The sequence below is a fragment of the Nelumbo lutea genome, chromosome 5 (assembly GCF_056320005.1).
Source record: "Nelumbo lutea isolate HS-2025 chromosome 5, American lotus-T2T, whole genome shotgun sequence".
In the NCBI taxonomy this organism is placed as follows: Eukaryota; Viridiplantae; Streptophyta; class Magnoliopsida; order Proteales; family Nelumbonaceae; genus Nelumbo; species Nelumbo lutea.
In genome coordinates, this window is record NC_142688.1 from 73,762,147 (window position 1) to 73,783,413 (window position 21,267).

The following is a 21,267-nucleotide window of genomic DNA, read 5'->3' on the forward strand; positions in this document are numbered from 1 at the left end:
CCCAACCCTTAGATTTCAGCCTAAGGCCTGAGCCCAAGATAAAGCTCGATCTTTACAACCTGAGCCTACCTTGCAATGTAATTTGATGCACTTGGGTTGGGCTCAGGCCCGAGCCAGGCTTGGGATGGCCAATGAATCCATTCTAAAATTATACATGTATGTATGTATGTATGTATGTATGTATGTTTATTTGTATGCATGTACGTAAAAGCTTGATTAGGCTCGTTAGCCTCATGAGCCAATCTTTATTTGGCTCAAGCTCAGCTCGATTAGCAAATGTGCCTATATATTGTGCTTGAAATCGGCTCAAAGTTTGGTTTAGATCCAACTAAATCAAGCTTTTCATGAGTCAACCTCGAATATTTCATTAAAAGCTTGGCCCGTGTCCACCCCTATGCTATCATGGTTGCATTTTGTGTTAGCAAGTCAACTGATTGGTGTTGGCCTCCCACTAGTTGCTACCATAGGTGCATACTATTCACTTAGTCTCTCAAGGCACAGTAAACACTAGATTGATACCATATGGACTCCTGTGATCGGTCTACGGACAATTTTCCCTCTGCAATGAACCCACAATGCATCGAAGGGCTGCGATAAACCCATGTCAAACCCACGATGAGGTTCACATGCACTCTGCCCCACGATAAACCCTCAATCGCTATGACACCCCAATTCACAAAAAACCGAGCCTAGATGCTACCTACACCTATAATCTCGAAGGGACGAATGTAACAATGCACCATGTAGGTCTGATAAGTCATCGCTCGCTAGATGGTGGCGTCACCAATACCATGTCAGTCAAGCAAGGCACACAAAAGGGTAGTAGCATGCATGGATTATGAGGATCTCCGAGTGAAAGGAAAGCCAATGCTCGGAAAGGTCCCCATAGGGACACGTGGCGAAACCCCAACAGCGTCCTTAATGAGTGACAGCGAATCCAATATTCCCTTTCCTAGTAGAAGACAAACAATTCTAACTCCTCCCTTTTAGGATCTCGGGGCCTCCCCCATAAATAGAGATCTTTCTCATAATTAAATTCAACCATCTAGCATTCTCCTCACTAATCCCTCATTTCGTCACCCTCCCTTCATACCCTGGCCTCCGAATTGATTCCCAGTTCTTGGCCTTCCTCTGTCTTTCAAAGAGACCTTCTCCCTATCCTCGCCACCATCTTACTTTTAACTGCAAATTGTCCAATCGATCAGAGAGGTTCTCCAATCATTGGAGTAGCATGTTGAATGGATTCAACGTGACCAAGTTTTGAGGAGTAGGAGGGGCATTGGCCTGATGGTCAACCATTGCCAAAGTTATAAGTGGAGAAGTTTAAATTTACAAGGAAGATTAGCTTAGTAAATCGTTCCCATAGACAACGCCAATTATTGTTGCCAAATCTAGAGATGAGGGTAGCTTTGTCACTTCCAAGGTAAAAGGACGACAAAATCCGGGATGTGGTCCCAGGGGTGAGGATTCCGACGATCAAGTTAGCTAAGGGCTCAAAGAGTACTGAGGTCTCAATAAGCAAGAGAAGTAAAAGAGTAGAATGCACATAAGAGAGGTACCTGAGGCCATGGAGTCCCTTATATAGTCGAAGTCGCCCATGAGTCATTGTGGTGGATGTGGTGTAATGGCTCTGCCTGTTGGGGGCCATGATTATGGGATATAGTAGGAGCATTATCCATGCGACCAAGTGTTACCCTACAATAAATGTGCTAGGGAGGACTTGGTTAGGACTGTAACGTTCGTGACGTGCACTTTCGCATTGATGACTCGCTAGAAAGGAAAAGGGTGCCTTTGTATGAAGTCGAGATGACAAAATTACCCTTGGGATGTGCCATGTGTCGTGCACTGATAGAATGGCCAATAACACCCATATTAGGAAACATTAGCAAGAAAGATCTTATCTTGGTCAGTTAAAAGTTGGTAAGTATAAAATAAATGGGACACTATCAAAAGCACTGGAGTCGATTATCCAAGTGATCATATGAGATTATCTGAGATAGAAGCATGATTTACAGTAGCACAAATACCTGAATGGGCATATGCAGATGTGGAGCCATTTCCTAAAGATGTACTAGCTATAGCAGTGGACTCTAAGTAGCTGATGAATCGTCCATACTTTCCATACTCTTTTGTAGCAGTTTAAAGTTGTTCCCCCACTAACTTCTCATCACGAAAACCCCTTTCAACCTCAAAAGAGGTGGTTACATTGGCATTGCCACTCTTTCCAGTCCCACTCTTACCATTGTTATTCTTAAACCTAGGAGGTATAAGCTTTGGATTTAGTTCCCAATAGGTATCTTTTGTGCGCTTAGATTTCTTGTAATACTCACACATCACATCTCTCTTCTCAGTACCAACCCTTGGCTTCATCCCAACATTTGCAAAATGATTAGTTGAGACCTCTATAACCTGCATCTGTCTCAGACTTTCCTCACTGGTAACCATGGCATAGGCTTGGGACAAGGTAGCTTCATCTTTTGCTAGAATATTTTTTCTAATAATGTCATACTTGGGATTGAGTCCAGTAAGGTACTCAAAGGCCCAATTTCTCTCCACTAGCTTACTATGAGTCTTAGCAAGTCAATAGTCTTCATCAAGTCAATTTCCTACCAAAGAGTTTTCAATATAAAGAAATAAACAACCAAAGATTTCTCTCCTATCTTAAATTATTGACATCATTCTTCAGCTTGTAGGCCCTATCAACAGTCAACTTCTAGGAATAGGTCTCTGTAACACTGCCCCGCACCTCTTTTGTAGTCTCCATCTACAAGTAATGCTGACTGGTATGAGATTGCATGGAATTCACTAACCAGTCTATTATAGTGTAGTTCTCCTACATCCACCTCCCATAGGTAGGATCACCCTTCGCAGGTTTCTCCTTGGTTCCAATGATGTACCCCCATTTCCCTCTATCGTAAACATGGATCTTTATAGACTAAGACCAAGCTAAAAAATTGGTTTCATCCAACCTTATTGAGGTTACTACCCCTAATAGAGTCTCCATAAACCCTCATAGACCAATTTGGAAATCAGTGGAGAGTTTCATCTCACATCTAGTTTACTCCATTGGCCAAATAGATACAAATTGAAATTAAAATAGGGTGTTACTAGTCAAAACTTATTGTCTTAAGTCAAAGAATGCTATTCAAACAACCAAATTAGGGAGAAAGTCTAGCCGCTCCTACCAGAGGCTCTAGAAACCTTTCCAACTTGGACTGCTGCTCTAATACCAAGTTGTAAATTTCACTTGCAATAATAATAAAATAAAGAAAATAAGAGAAAGATTGAAGAATATGGAAGAGAGAAAAGTAATGGAGGAGCAAGATGGAAGAAAGAAGAGAGAGAGAGAGAGAGAGAGTGAGAAAGAGAGAGCGAGAGGGAGAGAGAGAGTTCAAACCCTTCTTTATCTCCCAATAATATATTTATTCTATTGTTGTTAAGGGTGCTCACGGGGGTGATTTTATGGACCGAATTGATATGTTTAGTTTTACATTTAATTGAATTGGAACCGAACCGATGCAACTGGTTAATCAATCGACTAGTTAACTGCGGTTCGATTTTTTGGTTTTTTTGTGCCCTCAAAATTAAAAAAATGGGAAAAGCACAATCAAAGAGAACTAGGATCGCTAGTGTCACTGAGATGCAGTGGAGCCTCTAACCCATTGGGATCACCAGTGTCACTGAGAACTGGGATCGCCAGTGTCGAGAGAGAGAGAGTCTGTTGCCCGTTGGGGAAAAGAGAAAAGGGAAAGAAAGAGAGCTCGGAGAGAGAGAGTTCGAAAGAGAGAGAGAGAGATAGAGAGAGATAGAGAGAGAGGGGGAAAAAATCCCTACGTGGTGGGTGTGGTATCAGACAGGCTGTTCGCTGGACTGGCGAACTTGCTGAAAGTCTCAGACTCTCAGTTCGATAGTCTGAACACTCTTAGACTGCTGAACTTTTTTATTAGATTTAAAAAAGTAAATTACTATATATATATATATATATATATATATCGATTAACCGCCGTTTTTTTAAATGGTTAACTGAAACTGTCGGTTTTTTGAAAACATTGAACTGAAACCGAACCGACCGGTTTGGTTAACCGATTTTTCAGTTCGGTTGGTTTGGTTTTTTGCTCACCCCTAATTGTTGTAAAAAATGAGGACAATTACATGAATGCCCTTAATAGGGCGGTTAGCACCAAAAACAACAATAAAAAAGGAAAATAGGCCCATATAACTAAGACACACTACCTATTAACAAAGTCGCGAGAAAATAAGCCATTCGACCCATCATCTCTACAACCCGAATCCAATCCAATTGCATAAATACATCATTGGAATCTAAGATAATTGGATCAGGTATCAGATTAGAGGGAGGTATTTTGCTTAATTATAGGAGAGGTTTTGTTAAGGTCAAAACACAAGGGAGGTTTGTAAGATTAATAGAAAATCAAAGGGAGGTTTTATACACGTATGTGCTCACGCCATGCCAAATGCCATGCTGATCTCGTGTTAAGGTCAAAACACGGTTCTCCATTTCATAGTCTGGCTACCAAAGGAGCATATTAGCATAACCCCTTCGACGTCATTTTGTGTTGATCTCGTGCTGTATTTCCGCCCGAAGTTTGATGAAATCATCGTTCGTAAATAAGAAAACAAGGGAAGAGATCGAGAGTTACTCATAGTTCTCATTCTCAAATTTCTGCTTTGGTGGTGATGGACCCCTCGAATCTTTCTTCTCTTCCCGAAGAGACCTCGGAAGAGGAACCTCAGCACATTTCTGCTTTTTCTTCGGTTCCTCCTCGCCCAGCAGCTCAGTAAGCTCCCCATCTTATTTGTGTCTGATGTTTCTCTACTTGATCCATAAGATTTTCTGGAAATTCAATCACAGCGATGCAAAAGTACGAATAAAAGGATCTCATTACATAGATTTTTCATCGTTTTATGCGTTTATGTGTCTTTCATGGGTAGTTGGTATAAAATATTTGTTTTGTTTTTGCTTTCTTACCACATTCGGTTTGTATTGCTAAATATTGTTTTCTCTCTTTAAATAATAGATAGCTGCATTGAGAATGGCAAAAACTTGTGAAGTTGAATTAAATTATACTAAAGATCGAATTTCAAGGAGCACAACTAATGAAATTTGGAAATTTTGTATAACTGGAGTTTTGATCGGATATGGAGGATTTTTATAATCTGCCTACTGCACAACGAAAAGCTGTCCCATTTTCCTTCTTACCCTGATGAATAAGCCGTTCTCCTTCTCCCCATTTACTTTTTCAGTTCTAATTTAGGAGTGGCATGAACTAGATGGTATTGGATCTTCGAGATTTCCTGAGTGTTTTCATTTGATTGAGAAGATTAGCATGATCAAGATCGAAACTTTATTATCTGTTTGCCATTTACTGATGATTCTTTTAAGGGCTTCAACATCTTCCTGTCTTGGTACATCTGCTTCTAATTTTTTCTTGAAAGAATCATCTGGAGGTCTAGTTCTGGACTCTGTTGTGCTTTCGTTTGGTTATTCTGAAGCTTTTTGTTAATAATCAAGAAAAACAAATATGCTGGAGTCTGAATGTGAACTTCTCTTGGGGGCTACGTCTTCAAACTAACAATAATAGGACATGCAATAATCTTGCAACCTTAAATTAAAATATATTAAGTATTTGGTATAAGAGCAATTGGGATGTCCTATTTTAGTGCCATAAGTTATGGCTAAATTAATTGGAGTCCTATATATTGATCTAAAATGTCAGATTATATCTAAAATGACTACTCTTTGATTATTTGGTCTAACAAGCATTGTTTCTGGACTCAAATTCACTGGATACTGTTGTAGGTTGGTTTATGTATGGGGATCCAACTGGTAAACACTTAAGAATCCTCAAAACAAGTAAATTTTTGATAATTATATAGATGAAGAATAGGTTGATCCCTATCCATATCCATTTTTGGCATCTAAGATGGTAGTATTGACTGTACTGGAGTATTTCTTGTTTTCTATAAACTTCCGCTCAGCAGAATTTCATTGTGAGGGCTTATGGGTGGTGGTATTAAGCTCCATTAGAAAGAAATGTACAAAGGATGAGGAAATGAGGGATATTGTAGAGTTACTAGGTGATTTGAGAGAGTAATTGTGTCTCCGGGTTGGGAGAAATGAGGATTGAAAACATGGAATTAGATTGATGTACTTTGGTTTTTGAGACAACTCAGGTCGAGGATGACTCAAGTCCTAGAGTTGGATGAGAGATGACCTTATGCTCTAGATATTGAGACACTCCATTATTTTTTGGAAATATCAGTAGAAAAATTTCATTAAATTGAAAATGAGGTACATTACAAGAACTTTTGGTTGTCAAGTTGACAAACCGAGCAAAGGTACATCACTCAAACTGAAAATAAATCTTCATTACAGGGCTGTAACTCAAGAGTACTCAATGTTTTCTAAGAAATCAGCTTTGTTCACTGTGTCAAACTCTGGGAGCTGTAGCACACGATCTGAAATCAGATTGCTCACTGCGGCTACCAGTTGATCAATGGACTTTGCCTTATCTTCAAAGATCCTTCTGTTCCTCTCATTCCATATAGCCAAGCAAACTGCAAATTGAATGCAGCTCCACATGATTCTAGCTTTCTTTCTTCCTCTGATTTTGGCCATTTGGAGAATATTTCTGCTGGGGACATAGTTGTCAAGGCGCTAGGCAAGGCTAGGCGACGCCTAGGCGATGGAATCTATAAATATAAAATCTATAGATTTCAGCCATATAATCATATTCATATATATTAATGATAGGTTCAGCTGTTAAAAACTGAAGTGAGAAGTGAGAGCAATGACTGAATCAGTGAAGGGAGGAGAGGAGTATAGGGCGGAGCCCCTGTTTTTTAAAAAAAAAGGGCAAAAAATGGACTCATGGGGTGGACGACTGATGACTGAGAGTGACTACTGATGACTGAAAGTGACTACTGACGATGAGAAAGGGAGGACTGGCAGAGCCCCTGTTTTTTCGAAAAAAGAAAAGGAAAAAATGTCTGAAATCTGGAAAAGAACAAGAACTTGCTTGCTGGAGCTGAGGTGCGGTGGAGTTGGGCTGAGGTTTGAAGTCTTCGGTTCTCCTCCCTCTCCAATCGAACCAAAAAAACGCTTACGACATAAAGAAAAAAAAGGCTGTATATTTGGTCTTAATACTAAAATGATATCATGTAACCAGATTTATTTTAAAAGAATAAAACATCCAATAAAATATCAAAACAATAAATTTAAAAAAATATCAAAACAATAAATTAAAAAAATAATTTTTTAGATGAATGTAGGCACCCGCTTAAGTCTCTGGGCGGGCGCCTAATATGCAAAACTTGTGGTGTTTGGGCGAGGCGACCATGAAAAACCACCTAGTCGCCTAGGTGCCAACTATGGCTGGGGATAGAGGTTGAAAGACATTGACCCCGAACAGGAAAGAGAAAAACTTCCTGATGAAATTTGCTGCACTACAAGAAAAGAACAGGTGCAGAACTGTTCCTCCTCAAAGTTGCATAAGTAACAGAAGATTGTCATGTGAAACCCTCTATTCTTCAAGTGATCTGTAGTAAGAATGCTGTCATGTTCTACCAACCAAGCAAATGCCTCAATCCTAGGGCCTAGTGGTACTGGATTACCCCATACACCTTTTATCTGTCCTGTATCTACACTTTCTCTTGTTATTGCCTTGTAGAAAGACTTCACTGAGAATCTTCCTTCTTTGAACTCTTTCCACCAAAGATCATCTCCTGTGCTCCAAGAGATACTTGTGCCTTCTAATTTCTCCAGCAGTAGAATACATTCTTCAACTTCTTGATCAAGTAAAGGCCTTCTAAACTTTGGAGACCAAATCAGCTGCTCCCCTCTCCATTCATAGAACTGATCAATTGTGATTTTCTGCTCAGACAGCCTGTATAACCTTGGCCAGACACTCCATTATAATGGAAGGCACGAAGTTTAGTGTCCATTTTGATCACTTCATTTATATGGAAACCTAAGTCTACTAAGCTCACCATATTGCCTAGATATCTTTTTATTACTATAGTGTGGTGGCCTTGTTTCTATGAAAGTAAAAGCATCTGTGACAATGGCTAAGAATCTTATCTAAATCATTTTTTGCTGTTTTTCTTTATCTAAATAGAAATACATATCTTATAAACTCAGTATTATACATCCAGGGCTTCTGAAAAATTCTCACCTTTAGAATGGTCGGGTTATTTTGACCAAGAGGATGACATCACTTTTCCTGGATCAAATGATGTGAGTAACTTTTTGTCCTGATTTTCTTTTTTATTACATATAAAAGGGATAGTCTCCTTGATGTGCTTTCTTGTTTAGGTTTATCATGTATACAAGGCAGGAGCTGAAGGACCAGTTGTTTTTTGTCTACATGGTGGTGGCTATTCAGGGTATACCCTACTCCTTTTTAGTGACAAAATCATCTATTAGATTACTTATATTCATAATAGTCTGGTACCCTAGCTTGCAAGATGTCAATGCACCTTGGAATTGATTTTTCATTTGAGAAGATGAATGCTTTGCATATTGGCAATAATAAATAAGCCTATATATATAATGCATATGATGCTAATTGGAAGAACATTGTTTTTTTATGATCAATAACAGAACCTTTTTATTAAAAAAGAAACAATAGCTTACAAAGGAAACACAGGGAGAAATAAAATCTCTTAACCCTTCCCAAGAAAAACAGAGGAACGGTTACAAAACTGCCCAAAACAATTGTTCCCTTCCCACCCCTTGTTTAGCCAGGGTGTCTGCAAAGGAATTAGCAGTTCTCTTCAACCAATGAAGCTGAATCTCTATTCCCCAAGCTGCTCAATCAAACTCTCCGTTTTCATTAGCAAATCTCCAGAGTTTACTATTCTCCTCTTGCAGTCATCCTATGACCAGTTTCGAATTCTCCTTTTACAATTAGCTTTTTAAGGTTCAAATCCTTTGCCTTCTTTACCCCTTCTAACACTGCCATGACCTTAACTTTAAGAGAGTCAGCAACCCCAATAGGACCAGAATACATCGCAATCACTTTCCCCTCTTCATCTCTCCTCCTACACGTGAAGGCCCCAAGTTGCCCTCACTGCTACCATCAAAGTTTAGTTTTATGAACCTTGGAGCTGGTGCAGACCAAGTAAGACTGGCTTTCATTTGGTCTGATGCTGAAAGTGCAACTTCTTTCCAATTAGTGAGCATCAAACCTTTATGTATATCATCAAATCAAACAACTCTAGAGATTTTACCCACTGGACCACTCTAATGTACACTGCCTCAATGATAGCTTCTTTTCTCCTTTCCTTTCAGAGAAAATATGTGTGTTCCTTTCTTCCCAAACTGTCCAACAAATGGCAGCCCTATCACATCTCCAAAGAACTTTGCCCCTCTTCTTAGGCCACCTGAAAAAAGAAGAAGCAAACAAGTCCGTATGCTTGGTGGAGGAGTACATCTGCAATCAAACAAGGAGAGAAACCAAACCCAAATATCAGACACAAAAGGGCAAGAGATTAATAAGTTGTAGCAGCTCTCACCATTTGCCTTACACAGAATGCACCAATATGGGAATAAACACCATGAGGGACTTTTCTTTTGGAGCACATCACAAAGTATTGTATCTTTCTAGGACAGCTTCCCAACGAAAAGCTCCAACCCTAGGAGGAATCGGCTTACCCCAGACATCCAAGACGGGAATGATTGACCAAGACCATGGGGCACCCGGGTGCCTAGGCGCCTAGGAGGTGGAATTTAAAAATAAGAAGCCAATGGATCTCTGGCACTTCCGAACTAGTTTTTTTTTTTGGTTTTATGTATCAACCAACAAGGAGGCATAAGCCTCCTTAAGAGGAGGGGGGATGAGGAGGAAGAAAAGGATGAAAAATCTCATTTTTCTTTATTTTTAATAAAAATCTTTTATGTTAAGAAAAAAGAAGATGCATAGCACCAATTGAAAAGGGGGGGGGGTCTTGTCGAAGCGGATTTTAAGATAGAAGGTTTCTTCAGATCATGGGGAACAATTGCTAACACTGCATCTAGAAGACCTCGAGTTAATGAGATTGATCTCCTCCAGCTGCTGGGTGGAAGAAATTAAATTTTGATGGCAGCTGTTTGGGAAATCCTGGCCCATCAGGTATTGGTGGGATAATAAGGAAAGAGAATGGAAATATTCTAGCCATGTACTCAAGTCCTGTTTCAGCATGGTGATGTGGTGAGATCAGAACTGATGGCAGCAGTTTATGGAGTGGAAAAAGCTAAAGAAATGGAGATTCACAGGCTGATTATTGAAAGGGATTCAAAAATTGTTGTGAATTGGCTGAAGGGGGAAGGAGTAATATGGAAGCTAAGGAATGAGCTTAGGTGCTTCAAGCAGACATCTAAAGACATGTTGATTCAAATAAGGTGTATTAGGAGATCAGCCAACAGCTTGGCTGATAGTGTAGCTAAACAAGGAGTTCAAAGACAATCTTTGTTCGGGGCTGTTTTTTAATTAGTGGGATAATCTCTTTTGGGCTTTTTGCTTTTTTGCTCATAACTTCAAAAAGGTTTACAGGGCAACTTCAGAACGTATTCTCTTGTCTATAACCTTAGTTTCTTAGCTTTTTCAATGATTCAGAACAAGATAATAGTTTAAAAAGTGTACTGATGCTACTTTTATCATTTCATAAAATATCATTCTATATTTTGCATATTTTACAATGTTTCCTCAATGTCTATAATTTTCACAAGGAATATGAAGGGGATTCCCAGGTGATAGTGGGTTGACTGAAGGATCCGGACACTGTGATTTGGGGTTTTAGAGATCTTCTCAAAAATGTTAAATGGTTAACAAGGATTATGACAATCAGAGTTCAGTGGGTAGGCAGATTAGCAAAATCATTGGCTGATTTGCTTGCAAAACAAGGGGTTCTTCGGGATACTTTATTTTGGACTTCAGTGTAATTTCTTTGTACTTATAATTCTATAACTAGCTTTAAAGGAAAGGTCACATCTCGTGCCTTTCCTCGGGTTGCATGTAACTCTTATTTGCTGGTTTAATAAAATTTCTGTCATTTATCAAAAAAAAAATATTTTGCACAATATTTCCAACATTTCCAACATTTTCGACATGTTTCTTATATTTGGATTACCGACATTTCAGTTGAAAAACAATTCACTTGATGTATGGAACTGTTTGAGATTAGATGCAAAATAGAAACTAAACAAACAAGAGAGGAAGAGAAGAGAGCTGGCGGCAATGAGTGTTAGAGAGTGAGAGTTTCGAACTTAACCTCACTCTAACACTCTAAACATTTTATTAAGGTGTTAATCTTTGATAAATTACAGAGAGGCCCTTGAGTGGGTAGAAAAATACAAAAAAAAACAGAACATTACAGAGTATGGGCCCAGAATAAGGCCCATAACAAAAAGAAACATAACATAACATGAAATGACAGTCTATGGGCCATTTGGCCCATCTCCTCTACACTCCCCCTCAAGTTGAGCATAGATGTTAATCATGCCCAGCTTGCCAGTGTCATGTTGAAGTCTTGCCTTGGAAATGCCCTTGGTGAGAAAATCTGCCAATTGTCCTTCAGAAGTAATGAATGGAAGACACACTTCACCGGAGGAGACTCTTTCTCGAATAAAGTGTCGATCAACCTCAATATGTTTGGTTCGATCATGTTGTACCGGGTTGTGAGTAATGTTGATGGCAGCTTGATTATCACAGTACAACATCATGGGTTTGTCATGATCAATCCCAAGTTCTTCCATTAAGGACCTTAGCCACAACAATTCCGAGACTCCATGTGCCATGGCTCTATACTCTGTTTCTGCGGAGGAACGGGCCACAATAGATTGTTTCTTACTCCTCCAAGAGACAACATTACCAACCACCAGACTGCAATACCTTGAAGTAGATCTTTTATCATCAATATTTCCAGCCCAATCAGCATCAGTATAGGCTTCAAGTTTTAGATGACCATGCTTGGTAAATAGAATTCCTTTTCCTGGAGAGCCTTTCAGATAGCACAAAATCCGTTCTACTGCTGCCATATGAGTATCTCTAGGAGCATGCATGAACTGACTAATGCAACTGACAGCATACACAATATCTGGCCTAGTCATGCATAGGTACAGAAGCTTCCCAAGAAGTCTCTGAAAGATCCCTTTGTCTTCCAACAAATTTCCATCCAAAGCTGAAAGTTTGTGACTCATATCAATGGGAGTTGCAGCTGGTCTTGCACCCAGTTTTCCAGTTTCAGACAACAAATCAAGGTCATATTTCCTTTGGGAAATAAGAATCCCATCCTTGGGTCTGATAACTTCTATGCCAAGGAAGTATTTCAACTCCCCAAATCCTTAATCTCAAATTCTGTATGGAGGAAAGACTTAAGAGCCAGAATGCCTGAGGCATCATCACCAGTCACTATAATGTCATCAACATACACAATGAGATACACTGCTAGAGATCCACTTTTCTTCACAAACAGAGTATGATCTGACTGTGTCTGAACATAGCCGAATTCAACAAGTGCAGCTCTAAATCTCTCAAACCAGGCTCTAGGAGATTGTTTGAGACCATAAAGTGATTTATTCAATTTACATACCTTTCCTTACATATCTTTCCCATACATTCCTGGAGGAAGACACATGTAGACCTCCTCATGTAAGTCACCATTCAGAAATGCATTCTTTACATCTAACTGATAGAGAGGCCAATCAAAGTGAACTGCCAGAGATAAAAGAACCTTCACAGATGTCATCTTGGCAACATGGGCAAAATTCTCCAGGTAGTCAATCCCATATGTCTGTGTGTAGCCGTTTGCAACAAGTCTGGCCTTGTACCTCTCAATAGTTCCATCAACCCTGTATTTAATAGTAAAAACCTACTTGCACCCAACTGGATCCTTCCCTTCAGGCAAATCCACCACCTCCCAACTACCATTTGCATGTAGAGCATCCATTTCAGTCTTCATAACATTTCTCCATTCTGGAATCCCAAGAGCTTCTGAGACAGACTTAGGAATGGGGTTAGAAGCAACATAAGAGAGGTAGGCAAAGTATGAAGGAGAAATCAGGTCATAGGAAAGGTGTTTGGAAATGCAGTGTGCAGTACACTTCTGCTTCCCTTTCCTAACAGCAATGGAGACATCAAGGTCTGGGAATGATGATTCCAAAGGAGCTGAAGCAGTACCTGTTATCTCATCTGTGATTGGGAATGTATGAGCCTCATCTGTTGTAAGGGAAACTATTTGCTCATTCATGGATCTCTGCCTTTGATACACTTTGGGATTATGGGTAGGACGAGGAGGTAAAGAAATAGGGGCACTAGGACAAGAGGTATGAAGTGATTGATCATCCTTTGATTCATTTGGTGAGGATACAGGTTTGTCAAGAGACTCAACTGGGATAGGAAGAGGAAGAGCAAAAACTTATGACAGACTCTCCCTCTGTGGACAATGTCATTCTTGAGAGGAACCATAAAAAGGAGAAAGTTCATCAAAGGTAACATCCATAGAGACATGTCGGGTGCCAGTTTTTGGATCAAAACAACAATAACCCTTTTGTGTGGGGGAGTAACCAAGGAAGATGCATTTGTGGGCTTTTGGTTCAAACTTATGTCTCTGCACACTTGGAATGTGAATATAGCAGGTACAGGCAAACACACGAAGAGGAATTGGGAAGAGATCCTTGTCTGGATGAAGAAGACAGAAGGGGGATTTAAACCCTAAAACCCTGGATGGCATACGGTATATGAGATAGGTAGCAATAACTATAACATCACCCCAAAATCTTGTGGGAACATGTGAGGCAAACAAAAGTCTCCTTGCAACTTCAACATTATGTCTATTTTTCCTCTCAGCAACTCCATTTTGTTCAGGGGTTATAACACAGGAGCTTTGATGAATAACCCCCATGTCAGAGAGATACAAGGATAAGCTCTTCTCAAAATACTCTTTTGCATTCTAGTATCAAATTGAGTTAAAACAAGCTCATGAAATTGCCTCACAAGTCTTGGGACTTCATCTTGTGATTTCATTAAGTATATCCAAGTGAATCTAGAAAAGCCATCAATAAACATGGTGAAATATCTGTAACCTCCCATAGGGGATAAGTGGTAAGGCCCCCCCCCCCCCCCCCCCCCCCCCCCACACACACACACACACACACACACATTAGAGTGCACAATATGAAAAGGAAAAGAGGATATTTTATTGTTCACAGGGTAATTTTTTCTACAATGCTTTGACAACTGATAGGACTCACAATTGAGACTGGACACATTGACTCCCCTAAACAGTTTGAGAAACAAATGACTTAAAGCAGAAAAAGGTAAATGACCCAACCAACAATGACTCAACATAATTTGATTGGCTGACTCTGGAAAAGTAGAACCAAAAGCAACATTCTTGGGATGATCAAAGCATTGGCCAGGGGTGTCGAGTAAGTATATTCCATTCGCTTCATGGCCACGCCCATCACCTTCTGAGACTTCAGGTCTTGAAACACACAGTGAGAAGGGAAAAATGTTACACAACAATTTAATGACTTGGTCAAGCTACTTATAGATAATGAAACATCTTCCTTGGATAAGATGTTTTGCTTTGTAATGTCATATTCAGAGTTCAGCCCTGTCAAAAACTCAAAGACCCTATTCCTTTCAACTAATTTCCTATATGTTTCAGCATCCTTGGGGGTATCTCATGTCACAGCCTCTATCAAATCAATCTCTTGCCATAGAGATTTCAGGGTTGAGAAGTATGCTGCAAGTGACTTCTCCCCCTGCCTTAGATTCTTCACATCACTTCTCAGTTTGTAGGCTCTGGCAATATTCAACTTCTAGGAGTAAGTTTCTACAACACTATCTCAAATTTCTTTAGCCGAGTTCATCCACAGATAATGTTGGCTAATCTGTGGCTGCATTTAGTTCACAAGCCACCCAATCACTGTGTAATTCTCCTGCACCCATTTCTCATAAGAGGAATCCTCCTCTGGGGGAGCTTTCTTGCTCCCAGAGATAAGCCCCCACTTTCCTCTATTGCAAATATGAATTTTTACGGATTGTGACCAGGCCAAATAATTGGTTCCATCCAGTTTAACTGTAGTTATAGCCAACAAGGAATCAATTGTAGTTCCCGAATTATGTCCATATTCAACAGTGCTCTTATTCTCAATTTCTGAGAAGTCCATTATGTAACAACTTCAATTAGGGTTTCGGCAAGCCTTCAAAAAAGTGACATGATTTCAAAGAACTCAGATTGAATTGAAATAATAGCAAACACAGCAACACACAAACTCAATTCAGATCTGACATCCGTGAGAACCAAGTTCGGTGGCAGCACTTTCAAGGAGAAGAAACCCTGATTCAGCCTTCAAGGAACAATCAACAGGCCTCCAAACAATATGTATTCTTGGTTCCCAACAATAATTTCCCAAGGAGAACAAAAAATACAGTCCACAGTACCTAAGAGGACTTTTTACAAACACTATGTATGCAACAGTCAACACTTCACTGTTAACCAGCAGAAATCACTTCAAGAACACTCCGTCTAGGTCTAGGAAATAGCTGAACTAAAGTAGAGGCTTGTACCACTTAGTTTAGATCAGTTTTCAGCAGTTTGGAAGTCCAATAACAGCCGAACCACACTTCCAGAATAACCCAGAAATTTCTGAGTAGAATCAGTCCAGCAACAGTGGGCCGAATGGAGGTGTGCTTTGAATGCTTTAACAGTCCTCCCAAATATCAAAATAACTCAGCAAAGAACTGAGAAAACAACTTACAGTATCTCTGGTTTGAACTTCAAACCAGGCCGAACACTTTGCTCTCTGAGCTAGCTTCGAAACCCCTTTTCTCTGATTTCAAATTAGGCTGAAAAACTTGCTCTCTGATTCTTCCTGGTCACCGAATCCTTCTCCAAGTGTATAGAAACTTGAGCACCCTCCAATGACCTCCAAGAACCAGGCGAATGATTGTAAACATTCAGTCCTAGAACCTCCTCATGCAGTTGGCTGAACTAGAACCACATGAGGGACACGCCAAGCAATGACCCGCTCTACCAAGTTGAAAAACAGTTCACTTGATGTATGGAATTGTTTGAGATTAGATGCAAAACAGAAACTAAACAAACAAGAGAGGAAGAGAAGAGAGCTGGCGGCAATGAGTGTTAGAGAGTGAGAGTTTCGAATTTAACCTCACTCTAACACTCTAAACATTTTATTAAGGTGTTAATCTTTGATAAATTACAGAGAGGCCCTTGAGTGGGCAGAAAAATACAAAAAACAGAACATTACAGAGTATAGGCCCAGAATAAGGCCCATAACAAAGAGAAACATAACATAACATGAAATGACAGTCTATGGGCCATTTGGCCCATCTCCTCTACAATTTCCACTGATATCGACATTTTAAACCTTGGTGTTTGTGTCATTTGCAAATTGTAGAGGTGTGACCACGACTTCTTGTATTCCCACCATCCATCCTTTAAAAGTATTGTATTTCGCTCTTATGATGAGTCTACCCAGAACGTCAAGTTTAGGGTGAACATAAAAAAGATTGCCATTATTGCATTGTGCTTGTTATTTTTATTACATACTTTATTATTGTTTATATGTTTTTTTTGATAGTCAAAAAGGAACTTGATTAATTAACTTAATTCTAAAATAGTCAAGCAATTATTGGAAAATTCCAATAACCCATATTTTCAATAAGAATTTGAGTTACACTTGTGTCCAAAGCAGTTTCTGTCTGTTAACCCCTTGCTTACTAATGAGTCTGCCATCCCATTTGCAGTCCTCTTAATCCAACTGAATGTGGTAGTCATCTCCATTGCTAGACTTTCACTTTCCCTAAAGGCATGTCTGTAAGCCCAAACAGCTGGACAGCTACAATTGTCCAAGATATGGCTAGCTTTGAATCCCCTTACATTTCCACCTGTTGAAACCCCAGTTTCTTTGCTAGTCTTAAACTTTGCAGTGCCAGCAAGGACAAAACTTCAGCTGTCAAAAAGTCTCCAAGGCCAATTGGTCCTGAGTACATACCACCGCCTTGCTTCATTATTGTTTATATGTTTGGTTAGGCTTCATTTAAATTGCCAAATTATTGTTTCATTCATCTTGTCAGGCTTTCATTTGCATTGTCAGCAAGCAAAATTAAGGAGAAGGCTCGAGTAGTAGCTATGGACTTGCGGGGACATGGAAAGTCAATCACAGAAAATGATATAGACCTCTCTATTGAGGTATATCCTAATACCTAAGAAGAAAATTTCCACAAAAATTTTGTACATGCATTATGCTTATTATTTCCATGGCCTACCAGTATTTTGAAGCACTGTTCTACATCATCCCCTTTCGATGAAAATGAATTTGGAGCTTATTTTTTGCAGACATTGTGCAATGACGTTTTGGCTGTTATAAAGGCAATGTTTGGAGATTCTCCTCCTGCAATTGTGCTTGTTGGCCACAGGTATGCCACCTTTCCATGCTAATTTGCTTTTAGGCTCTTATGGTCCTTTGGGTTGTCTGAAGAAAGGTTTTTTCTCAACTTTGACAGTATTTATTCTAGAAGCTAGTTTTATTAACCTGCCAAAGGTCAGTTCCTATGTTGTTTACTGTACAGGTCTATCTACTAGGACAGTTATGAAGGTTATACTCATAATTTTACCCCATAATATAATTAAAGTAGAAGGCATCAACCTGCCAATTAGGCTGATAATTCTATCTGTTTCTTTTTTTTGATGAATTGATAATTCTATCTGTTTCTCCCTCATTCTTCTTTTTTTTTTCATTTCTTTTCTTTTTTCTTTGATCGGTAACTGTGATATTGTGTTTATAAAAATAATGTATAAGGCTGTAGGAGTCAATGCTGCGTCAAAAACTTGTGGAATTGTTTCCCATTAGGCCAATATACATCTTATTTTCAACTCAAGGGGCATACCCACTAGACCAGTGTATGTCTATAGGTTCCTTCATGTGCTAATGAATCAGCCAGGATCTTGGAATTCATGCAAAGGCTGCTCTAAATGTGCAGTCACTTCTCCTTTCAGCCATGCAATGATGACTTCAAGTCCCATTCATAATCAGATTATCATATTCTATCTCCTTTGCAAGTCTCAAGCCTTGGAGTACTGTTATTAGTTTTGCTCTTATTGAACTCTCAATTCCTATTGGTCCAGAAAAATGCCTTTAGGATCTTGCTAACATGGTTCCTGGAGGCACCTCCAATACCTGATTGCCCAGATTACCTATATTGCATCCATCAAAGTTCAGTTTCACTTTCATCATTCTCTGTGTATGTGTGTGTGTGTGGGGGGGGGGGGGGAGTAGAGATGATAGGACTGTCCGTACCATCTGATAAGAATATCATCAGTGGGATAGTTACAGATTTCTACCATTATATTTAACCAATGGATGACTTTAATTTCAATAGACCAAATAATTGACTCTTAAGTTTTTTATGATCAATAACATCCGGATTTTATTCATTTTTTAATAATAAAATGGGGTACACAAATTTATAGATTCTTTAGTAGATAAAACCTCTTATCTCCTACCCATGCACACTTTTTTCATTTACAACTGTGCCTAGAGCATTTGATCTCTCCCCATCCCTTGTTTGGCTAGAGAACCAGCCATGCTATTTGCTCCCCTTTGAATCCATTGAAATCTCACTTCCATGTCATAATTAGCTACCTTAACTTTTTAATTCATTTCTGTTGATGCATAGAACATTCTCTTTATTCTGTAGCCACCCAATTACCAATTGTGAATCTCCTTCAATAATCATTTTACTCACATTCATAGCCTTTGCTTTTTGCACGCCCTCCATTACAGCTTTTATCTCTACTCTTTTTTTTTTTTTTTGAAAAGGTAAGATAAATTTATTAAAACTAACTCATAAAAGTACAAAACAGAACATGCCCACAAACGGACAGGCCTTGATTGAGTTCTCAATAGATGAGTTACATTTGAGTGTCTGAATTCAGGAGTGACTGAGATCCAAGAAAGCAGTTTACCAACAGCCAGCTGAACTATATCCTCGGCCCCTCTCACTTTTTGATTAAAAATTCTGTTGTTTCTCTCAGATCAAATGGCCCAAATCACAGCTGCTGGAATAGTGGACCAAACCACTTTCCCTCTTTTCTTCAAATTACTGATTTTCCAGCAGCATAGCAACTCCTTAGTGGTAGGCATGACCCAACAAATCCCCACCATCTTCAAGAAGTGATGCCACACCTGAGAAGCAAAAGGGCAGTGAATCCAATGGTCCGTAGTTTCCAGATGGTCATCACAAAGGACACAAGACTTATCCTGAATTTGCAGCCCTCTTCTTTCAAGATTGGTCCAGGACAGACATTTGTCCATAGCCATTGTCCAGAAAAAGGACACAAGCTTTTATCTCTACTCTTAATGAGTCTCCAATATCAATTAGTCCCAAGGATAGTGCAATAATGTGAAAACGATACATGATAGGTTTCTTCAGAAGAGGTTATGGTTGTAAGATATTATCATGATCCTGTGCAGTGGCAATGGAGATGAATGTAGAAAAGCTAATTAGTGAAGAAGACTCAAAGTTAACGAGCTAATGACCATTAGCTCCTGAAGTGATATGGGAGAGGAAGCAAGATTCCAGCTAGCCAAGAGATGGAGAGGAGAATGCAGTTCGAGGCTTAGTAATTCCTGTTTGAAGATTGTAGAAGTAATGGACAGTGTTCGTTGAAGGTGAGGGAAGACAAGGAAGCTACTATCTTTCTCGTTGTTGAAGCAATCCTGTGGCTTAAAGGATTAATTGATGGAGCAAGTTTTTCAGTAAAAAGGATTGAGTGGAAGATTAGTTTGGGGCTGAAAAGTAAGAACTATACAGCCAAATTGAAGTGTAACAAGAAAGGATGGTTCGTTGCAGTAACAGAGGAAAAGGCTGTGTTTGTTTTTTTTTTTTTATCAGCAAAAAGATTTTTATTAACAGCAGAGAAATATTGAAATACAATAGTTATAGGTTGCAGAATGCATTAACCCAATCTGCAAACACTACAAAACATTTACAGTTCTTCCCAGTACAAGGTAGATCTATTTGCCCCCTTTTTTGCTAGGGTGTCCGCCAACCCATTTGCAGTCCTTTTGACCCAACCAAACTGAGAGTTGAACCTCCTTGCAATTATGTCAATTTCTCTGTATATAAATTTGAGCTTCCAAGGTGCTGATGTGATGTTTTTAGCCCAAGAAATGACCAGCAGTGAGTCTCCTTCTATTTCTAAATCTGTTGTACCAATCTTCTCAGCCATCTTTAAACCTTGAAGTAGAGCCAAAGATTCAGCCTGTATTGAGTCACCAATACCTATTGGTCCTGAGAAGAGTGCCACAATTCACCTAGATGATTTCTAATAACACTCCCTATACCTGCCCTTCCTGGGTTACCAAAGGAACTCCCATCAAAGTTTAGTTTTAGTTTGTTCAGTGCAGGTGGCTTCCACTCCACTCTCACAACTTCTTTGGGTACATCTGTTTGTGCTACTTCAGTCCAGCTTCTTAGAATCTCATTTGTGGAGAAGTTTTTGAGTAGTTCTATGGACATCACCCAATGTGCAGTTCTGATTTTTATGGTTTCAATGACTTCCTCCTTTGATTTACTTTTTTCAGAGAAGAGTCTTTGCTTTCTTTCCTCCCATATAGTCTATACCAAAGAAGCTCTTGCTGCCTTCCATAAGTACTTTCCTCTTTTCTTCTGTTGCCTCAGGAGGGAGGGGCTGAATAGACTTAAGACATCCTGTGGGGGAGCCCATCTACATCCAAAGAGGGAACAAACAATTTCCCAAATACAAGAAACAAAAGGGTAAGATAAGAGTAAGTGGGGTAGGGTTTCACCACAATCCTTATAGAGGACACACACATGAGAAGAGAGGAACTTATTTGGCCTTCTTTTCTGTAGCACATCACAAGTGTTTACCTTCCTTAGGAACACTTCCCAACAGAGGGCTTGTACTTTAGGAGGGATCGGTTTACACCAGATTTCTCTCACTGGAAAGTTCACCCCCAAAGGATTAGAATGAGTGAGCAAACTGAAAAAAGAGGCACAAGAAAATAAACCATTAGGAGTTGGGGACCAGACTCTACTATCAGCTGTAGTTTGGTCTAAATAGACATTCTCAAGGGTTGATAGCAAAAGCAATAGGGACTCACATTCATTTTCCCTTGGCCCCCTTCTAAAGCCAAAGTCCCAAGAGATACCCAAGTCTGAAAGTATGCCAACCCTAGCAATAGGTTTGTTTTTAAGGTTTGGTAAAGAGTAG

The 21,267-nt window shown here is 39.5% G+C and overlaps 1 protein-coding gene across 2 annotated transcripts in view; it reads left to right on the forward strand.

Moving 5' to 3' along the window:
- The first annotated feature begins 4,417 nt into the window (after positions 1 to 4,417).
- LOC148852909 (esterase/lipase/thioesterase family protein) overlaps positions 4,418 to 21,267 on the forward strand; it is a 114,891-nt gene continuing 98,041 nt past the window's right edge. For both annotated transcript variants that reach the window (XM_088944173.1, XM_088944172.1), the window contains exons 1-5: positions 4,418 to 4,799; positions 8,176 to 8,257; positions 8,336 to 8,406; positions 17,106 to 17,220; positions 17,368 to 17,447. In XM_088944173.1, the coding sequence (XP_088800299.1) occupies positions 4,699 to 4,799; positions 8,176 to 8,257; positions 8,336 to 8,406; positions 17,106 to 17,220; positions 17,368 to 17,447 (449 nt within the window). In that variant the 5' untranslated portion in view covers positions 4,418 to 4,698. The remainder of the gene's footprint in view (positions 4,800 to 8,175; positions 8,258 to 8,335; positions 8,407 to 17,105; positions 17,221 to 17,367; positions 17,448 to 21,267) is intronic.